The 13,100-nt window shown below is 31.5% G+C and overlaps 2 protein-coding genes across 6 annotated transcripts in view; both read left to right on the top strand.

The window, feature by feature from the left end:
• tgo (Aryl hydrocarbon receptor nuclear translocator homolog tgo) overlaps nucleotides 1–3,291 on the top strand; it is a 139,166-nt gene extending 135,875 nt beyond the window's left edge. For all 5 annotated transcript variants that reach the window (XM_067265270.1, XM_067265268.1, XM_067265269.1 and 2 more), the window contains 2 exons: nucleotides 1,493–1,598; nucleotides 2,905–3,291. In XM_067265270.1, coding sequence (XP_067121371.1) covers nucleotides 1,493–1,598; nucleotides 2,905–3,098 — 300 coding nt within the window. In that variant the 3' untranslated portion in view covers nucleotides 3,099–3,291. The remainder of the gene's footprint in view (nucleotides 1–1,492; nucleotides 1,599–2,904) is intronic.
• Nucleotides 1–13,100, top strand: part of LOC136970811 (uncharacterized) — a 424,253-nt gene that overhangs the window by 243,332 nt on the left and 167,821 nt on the right. The gene's annotated exons all lie outside the window — the stretch shown is intronic.

The following is a 13,100-nucleotide window of genomic DNA, read 5'->3' as shown; positions in this document are numbered from 1 at the left end:
ATGTCTAAATGATGAATAATGTTATAGTTATTTTTTGACAACATGGAAAAGAATAACCATTTATTAGAAAACTAAATCAAACACAGTCCAATTTTGATACTGGCCTCAAATAATGATAATTCAGTGTTTGAAGTATAATAAATAACTTTTCTATTGAGTATTTATTTGTTTACATCTTCTACGTGCTTATTTAGTTCTCATTAAAATTTTTTTACATTATATATATATTTGATATTACAATATCAATATTAGGGCCTAGGGCAAGAGAGTTCTTTCCAGCATTGTCAGGTTAGGTTATTTAAAAAGAAATAACTTGTGGGCTGTAGTAGCCATACAAACAGATATTACATCACCATGACATGCACTCATTCCACTGATATCTGCAAAGAATACCACGCTCAATTTAAATGATGCTATATGATGTTAAATTTACAGCTTGATGAGGCACTATTTTTACAGAATGGAGCATATAATTGTCACAATAAGCATCAGCGGGCAGACTATGTTCTATGATGCACACAACATAAGCAACACCAATTATGTTTTTTGGTCCTTATATGTCTGGTGTGGAATATGGGGTGAATAGCTTCTTGGTCCTAGTAACCAAGAAGCTATTGTGAACATCCTGAAAAACTCAATGGTGAATGAATGGTTTGATGACTTGCTGTTGGTGCAACTAAAGCAGGTTTAAAACTAGCACAATAGTACCACCTCATTCCCAGAAAGACATACAGCAATTTGGCAATTACTAGACAGCACAACACAATGCTGTGTTGTTACTATGCGCAATAACATAGAAAGGTTGAGACTAGAAACAATACACTTTATTGTTCATTCCGGAATGGGTATGCGGTTAACGGCAAGACATCAGTACAACTATGGCTGGACAATGGTCCAACAACTCTCTAGTCGCATGACTGGCCACTAATTTCTCTTTTTTTCCTCAAGGGGCACCCTAGTCGTCGCATCCCTCACATACGGTTCCAAGGTCACTGAATTTCCAGACTTGACTCTTCCAGATTTTTTGTTCTGGGATCACTAAAAGCAATGGGTTATGATTGGTAAATGATAGCACTGACAGATGATCTTATCTGTCAATGCTGTCGTTTACTAATCATAACCATATTCAATAATATTTTTTAATTGTAAAAATGAGAAACCAGATTTTTTTTCAATGCATAGCAACTATATATTGCATTTGGCTTTCTGTAATTCAGTGATCATAGAATATTTTTTATGCAAGAAAATGTTTTTTGCACAGTTTTAAAAATTGTGTTGAAATTTTTGTATTCCTTAAAGTACAGGATTACTGTGCTTTTTATTATTTATTTGTGTATTGACAAAATTCTTAATTTTTGGATATTGTAAATTTATAGGTATAATATATTGAAAGTGTAAATTATTCATAAATGCATAGATTTATCATTTAAAATAATTGAAATTTATTTTAAAAATTATTCCTATTTAATTATAATTAATGTTATACTCTTAGCCAACATCAGAATCATTTAATCAAGGTTATAACCAAATGAGTCCTGCCACTCGTAGTCCATCAGGCCCAACTTATACCCAGCTTGGTTCTACTCCTGGATCTAGAAGTAAATATATCTTACATTAATTTTGTAATTATGAGTAAATTCATTTATAGAAATTACATTTTGTTTTGTAAAATATGATACTTTTGTCTTAATTTTCTTTTTATTAAAAATATATTTACATATACAATGCATTGTGTATATTTACAGCCTAATCATTGTGGATGTATTGATTACGCATATAAAATGCATGATGTAAACTGTATATGTAACTCGGATATCGGCTATGACAGTTTTATTAATAATTAGAGAATTAATTTTACTATTTAATATATGTAAATGTAGAAAATAAGGCCTGTTAAATAGAATACTATTGTTGATTTAATTACATCCTATAATTATATTTGTTCACAAATGGTTATTATTAGTTCCAATGAGAAGTTAAGTAATTAATATTATCAATTTAATCCACATAATGCATCTGTAAAATGCTAATAACTTTATTCTCTCTCCTGTATAATGTATGCATATAGTTTTATAGCTCTCATGCATAAATTGCATAATGTTTCATAAAATGGTAATGGGTACTACCAACAAATTATCGGAAAAAAAATTTAATTGTTAAATTCACTGCATTTGTTTCTTTGATAAACACATGAGCCATTTCTAAATCAAAAATTGATTGGTGTGATGAAAAGCAGATTTATATGATAATGATGTACTGAACAAAAAATGCATTGGTCTTTTGAGGATAAAATGACATTATGAAAGAGTGGAAAAGTCCGACATATACTAAAACATTCTGATATTACTATTGATGCACTTTTAGATGTTCTATTTTTGTGAACTTTGTAAACCCAATAAAATAATTAATTCCGTACATCACTACTAGTAATGATGCATTACCATACAAGATAAAGCAAGTTCAGCAAACAGAAACGATGTAATTTTTCATCAGAACAATACTAAATATTATATGACAATAAATGCTGAGCAAAAACTATAATTTCTCAGCCAAATTCTTTACTTATTCTGTATAGTCTTTATACATTTTATTATGAGGTTAGTTTGTTGGTAAACAAGTAAACACTCATTATCAAAAGAAGTCTTCTCTACATCTAAAATAAGGAAGTCAAATTCATTTAATAAAATCAAAGCACAACAAAAGACTTCTTTGAATATAAATCTTGGACAGTATAAAGATTACAATAACAACAATGAAAATTATACATTAAACAAAGAAGAGTCTTAAAATAATTTTTTCTTATTGTTAAAAACTTAAATTACTTTTGCTAATAATATATAATAAAAATCTTGAACATCTTGAAAAAAAATGTGTAATTTATGTTTAATTCATGTTCAATTCTAGGTCTTTGGGGACAGTGGCAGGGTGCTCCCACAGAAACATCTGCCTCCTCTTCTGGAGCTAGTCATCAAGCAACTCACGGTAGTGGTGGCAATGGACCTCAGCAACAGGAATTAACGGACATGCTTCAAATGTTGGACCAGACAGGAGCCACTTCCTTCGAAGATTTAAGCATGTTCAATACATTTTCGGAATGAAAAATTTTGTAGCCGGTTTTTCTTTACATTGTATTATAATTTAGCACAACTTTCGAAAAGTTTTGTGCTTTTTGTTTGGGGTAGCTGTTTATGCCATATCATCATATCCCCAATTCTTCTATGTAAAAGATTTAATTGCAACTCGAGTCAAATACATTGTAACGTAGAATGAATCTGTTAATCCGAAAAGATATTCATGTGCATGAACTGTTTTCTTCGCTCATTTTACGGGAACGATTACCTCGTTCGAGGTGACGTCGTAACTAAAGTATCGGCACATCTCGTTGGCTCTACCGTATAAAAAATAATCCGTATCGACGCAGGCGTAAATAGTGGAATAAAACAGGACACATTGTCTATATGCATTTTTACGTAAAATCTCATAAGTAAAAAACATAATAATAAACTAGTATCGGCGAAGGGATTTTTGTCTGTCCTGGGTAAATAATTGTGATTATAAGTTTGATGGCAACAGCTAGAAATTTTAACTAATTTGAGAATAGAGTTATGTTATTTTTAATGCATTTTGCAGTATAGGTTATGAAATTTTTAATTTAATCTCACGTTTACAGTAATATATTTTGTAATAAGCCGGCCACATTTACGTCGGTCGGTTAATTAGCATCCACGTTCTACGGGACCGAATCGTTCGAGTAGTCGGAATTATCATTCGAAAGAAATAGTTTTCGTTGCGAGTTATTGCACGTATCCCGTGAATAAATGTTTTGAGACTCAGGAAGATCTTTTACGCGACCGGAAAAGTCGGTCAATCACAAGGAAAAACGAAGAGTGACTTGAATTATTTTCTGCTTACAGAGAGTTATAGGTGCCTTTAGTTTATTTAACAGCAATAAAAATCAAATTGCCAAAATTATTTTACATAATAGAATTTAAAGCTTTGTTGTCTTTGTTTGTAAAATGATTTCTTGGCTTTAAACACTGAAAAAATTCAGCGTTGTAAAAATGAATTGTCCAAGAAAGACTGTACCACAAGACCTTTTATTAAAAGAAAAAAAAAGAATTTTTTTTTAACAATAAATCGTGATTGCATTTTCAGAATTTTGAAAATGGATGAAATTCTATTTAAAAACATTGAAAGAACAAAATGTGTGCAATGTCTTTAGCAGTTTTATATTCTTTATAGCTTTTTGTCTATATTAAATTCATATTATGACCATCTCTTGGTCATGCACACTTTTAAAGTCTATTTCAAATATATTTTATTGGAATGGGTAAAAAACTGATAACAAATTATAATCATCATCATCATTCTCACCATGTCTGTTGTATATGTTGTTTCACATCCAGATGATTTTTTTTATAAATATATATATATAAATATATATATCACACACAATGAATATACTTGTTTTATATAATCATGCTCTGATAAATTAGCATGCTTATATCATTATTGTTTGAAAATTTCATTTTAGATTGAATATGTGAAAAAAAGGAACATTAATGTAACAAAACAGGATATCATTTTTTGACAGTAAAGTTGTTGAAAAAAATTGTTTGTATTTTTTTTTGTTTTATAAGATTGATAATTTTAAGTGGAAAATGTACAATTTTACTTTCATATCAAGCAGATTTGATCTCGGTCTCTAGTAAAAAAAAAAAAGATAAGATAGATAGATACAATCAAATTAAGCAGGATAATGGATGGTTCGTGGACTGTGGTATTTCAAATTCCACAGTAAATCCACAAATTACGTGAAAATAACTGTGCGCACAATAATTTTCACTATACTTTTAGTTCCCTTACGACGTATTGAAATGTAGTAAAATACACAATACATTAAGATTACCATACCATTTCCCACTCTGATTTCTTTTTCAAACACACATATAATTTAGATCTATTGTATAACCTTTACAGGTCACTGTGTCTTAAGAGGATATATCTGTCCATGGATAAGCTCTGGCTCTTGGCCAGCTGTAACTGCATTCTGGTGCGTGTGTGTGTTCTTTTATTTGAAGTTATATTCAGGGTAACTAGATGTTGAGAAATTGCTATAATTTTAGTAATAATAATGCAGTTATTATAAAATCTATAAGCTAGTATACAAATACTATTCAGAAATGGAAACCTGAGTTGTTAATGATTTTCACAGTGTAACACTTCGACCTGACACACGAGGGCCGTGTGCTACTCATTGCCAGTAATCAACTGAACATAATAATTGTTTTTTAAATTATATCTTTTTTGTATGAATTATGTTTAGTTTATTATTTTAAAAACTTTCTGTCAACAGACGGTGCTACATGTAAAGGCAGGAAGTCGGATGTAGGTACTGTAGAAATTAAATCAACATTATCTAAGTGCATGAATGTAACTACCAAGTTTCATAGGAATTGGTTGAGTGACATAGAAGTGCATGGCGCATAGATTTTTGTGTGTGTGTATGTATATATATAATATATATATACATACACACACGCATACAAAATTAATTCAGGATGTTTATATAAGCAAAGCCTGAAACTTTAGATATACTGATTATAATTTTACTACAATTATGTCTGTAGGTCTAAATCAGTCACAAGCAATCTAGAGCCTAGGACTTTGTCAATGTAATTTTATTTTCCCATCTTCCACCTTGCACTATTGTGCAACTCCTAATGAATATTTGTGACAAGCATTCATGCTAAACTTCATCAATGAAATGATGAGAATAAACTACATATTACTAGTTTGCATGTATTATTTTAGTATCTAGTGTACTACTGATGGTTAAAAAGTGCTGACACAAGTGAAGTCTATGACGTTCACTTGTGTCAGCATCTAGAAAAGGTGCTTGTCACTGGTCTAAATTATCTACCATATTTACTCGAATCTGGGATGCACCTTAATTTCTAGACACTTGCCCAAAGATATTTTTCTAAATAGCCAACTTGAGACAAATTCGTGTCAACAGAAATGTTCGGTATTTATTGCAAGTTAAATATTGTTTTCCGTAATAACAAAATCGGAAACCCGTTCATTTTTTATGTTAGGCTCTGCTGAATCGACACAAATGTCATTTTAGTTTTAGTAAATTAAACCTATACTAATCGACACCGGATTTGATATTTGCACGTAATCGTACTCGGTACCGTTTAAACTGGCGGAAATGCAATGTTTCTTAAAAGAGTGCCACGCGAGTTTTTCTGGGATTTTCGTCTTACAATGTTAGCTCAATATTGTTAGTCTATTAAGTATTTCCTATTATTAATATTAGCCTAATAAAATTGTTAAAATGATGCCATAGAATTAGTGATGTAAAAATAAGACTCGTGGCATTAAAGGCCTCTAATTATGACCTATCCCATCAATAACATAAAAATATCTAACAATTATGTACAACAAGACTTTAATAGTAGTCAACATTCTAATATATTAACCCTCCTGTAGACACTATTCATTCTATGTTTCTATAAGTTGAAGTTTTCGGAATGCCTTTCACTAACTCAAAACTAAAGATGCAGAGCTTTTATTTGATATTTAATTTCGTGTTCTTGCTTTTGTATTTTTAACAGGATGAATTTAAGATTTTGGAATTTTGTTTAGAATTAAGTCTCCAATTGCATAACATACAATTCAAAATTTTATCAATGTTTAAATTTTTAGTTTTTAAAAATTTAAAAATGTGACAAACACATCTGTGATTTAACAACTTACTGAGTTATTGCCCAATCAAATTTATCAGTTTGTCTTTGTGTCTCTCCTTATTTGGAACTAAACATTCATACTGTATAAATTTCACTGTAAAGTTTGACATTTTCATTGTTGATAGTAACCAGTTAATCAAGTTTATTGAGCATTTTCATTCCAAAGATAGAGCTAAAGATTTTGTTGATAACAGAAAAGGTATTCGTCGTAAAAACAAAAAATTAAGGAATTGCAAAAGAATTTGACATTTCCTTTAATACTCTTTAAATATCCAAAAACTAAGGAGAGAATTTGGAAAAATTTGATGAACGACAAAATCAGAACAGAAAAATAAGATAAACGTAAGTACGTAGATGCTGAAAAGTGCACGTCAAAGTCATTTGTACAATGTAGAGATGAGAATATTCCAACAAAAACTACTAAGAGAAAAAACAAGTGGTTAATTTCTGGATTTTAAGAAGCATGGACTAGTTATCAATAAAATCTGTGGTGAAAGTGTAGAAGTACACGAGGAAGATTGAGCAAAGTAGATGAAACTTTATCAGACAGGAGTATAGGATTTATTAAATTATACAGGAGTATAGCTTGGGTGATGTTTTCAATGCATACAAAATGAGCTTTTAAAAATGTCTGCCAGACAAAACAATGGCATTCAAAGGTAATTCATGTCACATGGTAAAAAAAAAAGCAAAGAATGTGTAACTTTTGGAAGTGAATGTGATGGTTAATGAAAAACTACCATCATTAGTAATTGAAAAATCTTTAAGTCTCAATGTTTCCACAGTGGCCATATATTGTCTACATAATATGCAGCAAATAAGATGTCATCTATGGAAACTGGCTGGAAAAGTTCATGATTGTTGAAAACAGAAAACTTATTATTTTTGTCAACAATTGAAGTGCACATTCAATGATTCCCATTCTGAAAGCTATAACATTTCAATTTTTACTAACAAATGCAACTTCTAAATCGTAACCTTAAAACTTTACCAAGAAATCATTCAAAACTGAAGTGTGCGCTCATTCCTGCCATTTGTCACCGGGGTTATTGACCATTCTTATAATCACTCAAAATTTTCCCATTGGCTGATCTGTGGTCTCCTCACTAATAGCCGCTCGTACTGCCCAATCAAACGTATCAGGTTCTCGTGGTATTACCTGTCACTTTATGTTATCATTCAACCCTCAGCCGTTCATCCAATTCTTTTCTTTGACACTTATAAATAATTTTGTCCTCCTGCGCATCCCCACTTGGCTGTTCAATTGCAGTTTCCAATGCAAGCATTTGTAATCTGACTGTATAGGTCTGTAAATCTCCCGTTTGAACACAAGCATAAAATCTTTGTAATCGTAGGGAGTAGGACACTCTTGAACCTCTTTATTGTAAGTGTTTTGAACTCATCATAGGTCTTAATTCATGTATCCTTCCAGGTAAACTCCCTAAATTATACCCACGAATTTTAATTTGGCAACCCCAAAGCATTGCACCTTTTCCCAGTTAGTCAACTTACTTCTTTGAGTTGTTGGACGAAACTGCTAAGTCACCAAAGACCGGTCGGATCTCCCAAAAAGGAAGATATCAAAGGAATCGTGCCTCCAATTCCACCTAATGCGAGTGTGCTCCCGGCTGTCTCTCCACGCAAGTGCCCCGGAGAATGTATTTCTCCTTCTCTGGCCTCCATTGCTTCACTTTTTAAATTTTTGTTGCTACTTAAATTTAGTTTCGCTCTTAGTCTACAGAACGTAATATCCCACTCTGACTTGGGCATTGCTACATCAGCTATGCCCAAGTCAGGACTGGCACCACCTTTGACTTTAGGTGCACGGTAACCTTCCGAATAATTATCGCACGACTGGTCACCTATGAGGGAATGAATGAGCCCAGGACAGAGGAGGGAGTTGAGAGACAGTGCACCAGAAATAACACACTCCATTACACATTTAACCATAATAAAACAACAATAATTTATTCTTCAAATAAATATAAATAGAGGGAGAGCCTAAACCTTTATGCATGCCTATCAGAGAGATAGTGTTTACAATTGCATACAATTGGATCAATAAATACCCAAATTTGTGATGGTAGGTTGGACGTCTGGAAGAGGAGAACCCTTAGGTACGACGAGTCCCGAATAGTTCGAAATAGTTAGTTCAGAGTAACAAGGTTCGATAAAAATGGCAGGAAATCAAGCCAATCGGCAATGGAGCACGGCAGGATGAGGAAATACTTCAAAAGGGCAGGCAAACTCTTGAGAAGATCAGTGGGAATGACCACATACTTTCAAAACAGGTAGGCGAAATCTCTCTTGACCTTCCTTCCCTCTATTTTTATGTGGGGTTATTCCCCATTTCTATTCTGATGATCATATTTGGTAAGGTCATGCAAGAAGCTGGTGGTTAATCCAATCCCAGATTTTTTGTGAACTTCTTTCGACGAATAGTTTTTATTGGAATGTGTCACCACAAAAAAAATGTTATCAGTGGGAAAATCTCACAAATTTCCTCCGTTGAATTTATTAATTTGGGCGTAAATATAATTTTTCTTGAACAAAAATTAAATAATTAGGATCATTGAAATTATAAAAAGTATTAGCCCGGGTTCTCACATTTAAATCAGGGCTGTTTGGTGGTCAAGGTAAAGATTTAATGTTTCTCTTTTTCAAAAATTCTTTTACATTTTTCATATAATGACAACTCGCATTAATCCTCTGGAAAGCAATTCCCCATCCCCAAATTGATTTTCTTCACAGAAATCAGAAGTGTCCAAAATTTCTTTGTACACTTTGCCATTTACAGTTTCTTTTAGAATACACAGTTCTTCTATGATTATTGTTAGAGTGCTTTAACACACTTTTTTTTTCTATGTTCAAAAACTTTTCCAGACTAGGATTGGACAAGTGTCTTTTTTTGAATATTCCAAATTATTTTTCCAGTGATATTTTGCATAATAAAAGCTCTTATCATTAGAAATAAATCCAGAATTTTTATTACTCTAAGATTTTTGGTAACAAATAAAAAAAATTCCTGCAATCAATAATTTATGCATAGATGTTATTGTTCGAAAACTTTTACCAGGAGTCGTAAATACCTCATAAATTTCATGTTTGTGCATACCAACATGAAATCTCACCATTAAAACATTAATCGTACGATAATTTTGCCTGTGATTTTATATTGGTCTGCAGATTCCGTGTACCCAATAATGGAATCATAAATAAATACATTCAAAAATGCGGACGTCATGAAGCACTGCAAACATGAAAATAAAATACTGTTCAAAAAATGCATTGATATTGTTTAAATGCATTAACTTTTCTGCAGCTGCATTTTTGATACAGAGTGTGCATTACATTTGCAAACTAACTTCTTTTGGGTTTCCTTGTCTCAAAAATCAGATGTACATTAGATCCAATGCTGCATTAGAATCAAAGAAAATAGTAATAAACATTAAAATGACAATGCAAATTAACTAAATGCCAGATTCTTTAAGCTATACTTTGTTTGATTTATTAAATTATTGGCCTAAGTAATTTGGTCTAAAGATAGGCAGTTAGGCTACCATTATGTATTAAATTTAATAATTTATGTATGTAGCCAGACAAACTCAGTATTTAGGTAACTGAATCAGGCTTTGTTGATTATGTATAAATGCAATGGTTTTGTTTCTGTTTCACAGGATCAGACTAGAAACAAAATTCTGCCCCGATATCGTATTAAAAACAGATCGTCTTCTAAAAAACTCTGTATTATTTTTTCTTTAATTGAACAAAGTAATGGCCTTAACAGTTTAGTTTTGGTTTGTCACTCTGGGAGGCCAAGGATCAAGTCTGAGTTATAAGTGCTGGCAGTCTTTGATTTGGGGTTTCAACTGATGAAAAGTATGCCCCTTGGGATTCTGCATTATGTGGCAGCCACTGGACCTGGGAGAAAAAGCTGCAACTGCCCCATGGATCTTCAGGTGGGTGGGTATTGAATATGTCAGTCCCTGGTCAAGCCTCTCAACTTCTGGTTGATCCTGGTACAATGGACCTTTCGGGCCTCAGTTCTGGGTAACTTCCCCACAAAAAAAAATAATTAGGTTAACTTGAATATAATATTATAATTTTTATTAGTCACTTCTGCTAATATTAGGCATAAAATTTTATATAAAAAACATTTCTGACAGGTTTTTAAAACAAAACCCTGGAGATGGTGGAACTTTCTGCTTGATCGGAGTTATACGATAAACTAGAAAAAGGTTTTAAAATTATGCATTCTTGTATAACTCCAGCACTACGTTAACCAGCCCTGGAAAACATCACCTCTCTGCAATTTGCCAGATGCCAGTCTAGTCCTGCTGTTGCAGTTAAATTCTATTATATAATTAATTAACTGTAAAAAGCAATCTTTTTAAAAGCAACATACTGGCAATCATAGAATGAATATTTTGAAAAATTGTAAAGAATATATACTAGTTATATACAAATTAAACTAGTATAGTAAATTAAGCTACTCACTAAGATTCAATATTCCTTTTCAAAGACATTCTTTGCTCTTAAAATCTCAACACAACAAAATAAGAGTAATGAATAAATACCAAATATTGTTTACAATTGCATATGTTCTTTGAACAATTTAACTTACATTGATTATATTTCTTTTAAGCATTGAATTATATAAAGCCATGAGGCAAGACTTATTTTATATACAAACATTGATAAATATTAAATTTTTATTAAATTAATTTGGAAAAAATAGAGTAATATGACCAGTTTTAAATAGTAATAAAATTTAGATACTGACCAATATCACACTTTTCTCAAATTTGAATATTCAAATACCCTAAATACTTTCTGAACCTAATTTGCATTGTGTGAAGGTTTGTTGTACGACGATGTTTTGTCACTCGTTCACTCGGCAGTGGTCTGTCACAAAAACCAGTGACTGTGTGGATGGTTTGAGCCATTACTCCCAGAAAAGGAAAAAATCTTATTTTATTACATTACTAATAAATCCATGTTGCAAACTTTCCTGCTTCATCAGGAAAGTTTGCAACATAATCTTTTGTCAGACTCCCTTTGCCTAAAATTATGTTGCTCTAGGTTTCATCTCTTTGTAGAAAAATTTCCTAGCACAAAATCTAAATCTACTAAATACATATTTTTATTTATTTCAGCTGTTTAAAATAAAGTTGTTTGTGATGGTATCTGTTGAGGTTTTACTAAAAAAATAAATTATATATTTTTAATTATTCTAAAAAGGCAAAAGGCTTAATTTTGAGAACCAAGATTTTTTTTTTAAGAAATGCCAATGAATAAAATTTTCATTAAGTCCAACTCCACTTAAGATACAATATGACCCCTCGACCTTTAACGGCAGTCTTTAATACACAAGTTACCATGCCAAATTTTGTTCCTTAATCTTTTCCTATCCCGAGATATTAAAGGAAATAGAGCCAACATACTCGTGCCCACAAATGGAATTTTTCCCTCCTTTTGACTATTTTTGGGTTCAGGAGGTCTCAAAACATTGATATTTGCAAAAAAAACTTGGAGGTTGAATTGACATGATTCACAATACTTTCCCATATTAAATATATATAATGATCAGGAAAGTAAAATTCAAAATCCACTGGTGATATAATTTAAATTTATTTGGTCCTGCAGGATAGTGCAATTGCTCTCTTGCATCCCCTGGCTGTGCTGCTGGAAATGGCAGCACAAAATTTTTGAACAAGTGGGCAAAGAGAACAGGGATTGAGCCACTTATCTACAAATTCTATTATTATTCACAAATTGGCAGTTTCATTAATAATAAATCCAGAAATTTTTGAAGTGGGCAAAGCCCTAGTTGGCCTATAACTGATTTAGTTAAGTAAAATAAACTAATAATTAATATTCATTATTTATTTCAATATATTAATAATGTTAAACAAAAAGTAAAAGAAAAACAATTTACTAAATTCTAAGAAATAAAATTTAAAATTATGACTTTTGAATTTTATAATGTCTTCTTTTTAATTCCTTCAGTAACTATACCAGCATTAACCACAATATACAACCATTTATCATTCAGTGAACATTTACTATTCTAATGTTTTTAGTCTTAATTGACCTTCTTTCGGAGATATCTGAATTTTACAATTTAAAAAAAAAACAAAGCCACTTATTCTTACAATGCTCCGTTTTTGGAATAGTGTGTTTGACTGACATTTACATGTTGAATGGAATATTGCAATACATACTAAAAAACAAGCAATTATTTATTGACATTATCACAATGGCAAGCTGCAATTTTTTAGTAGTGTCTTGCCTCTGTACAGTACATTGTACTGAAACTATTCAAAAAATTTAAAAACCAATGGGATC

Source organism: Centruroides vittatus, unplaced genomic scaffold, assembly GCF_030686945.1.
Source record: "Centruroides vittatus isolate TY-2023 unplaced genomic scaffold, ASM3068694v2 contig_2190, whole genome shotgun sequence".
Classification (NCBI taxonomy): domain Eukaryota; kingdom Metazoa; phylum Arthropoda; class Arachnida; order Scorpiones; family Buthidae; genus Centruroides; species Centruroides vittatus.
This window is presented reverse-complemented; position numbering and strand designations above follow the sequence as displayed.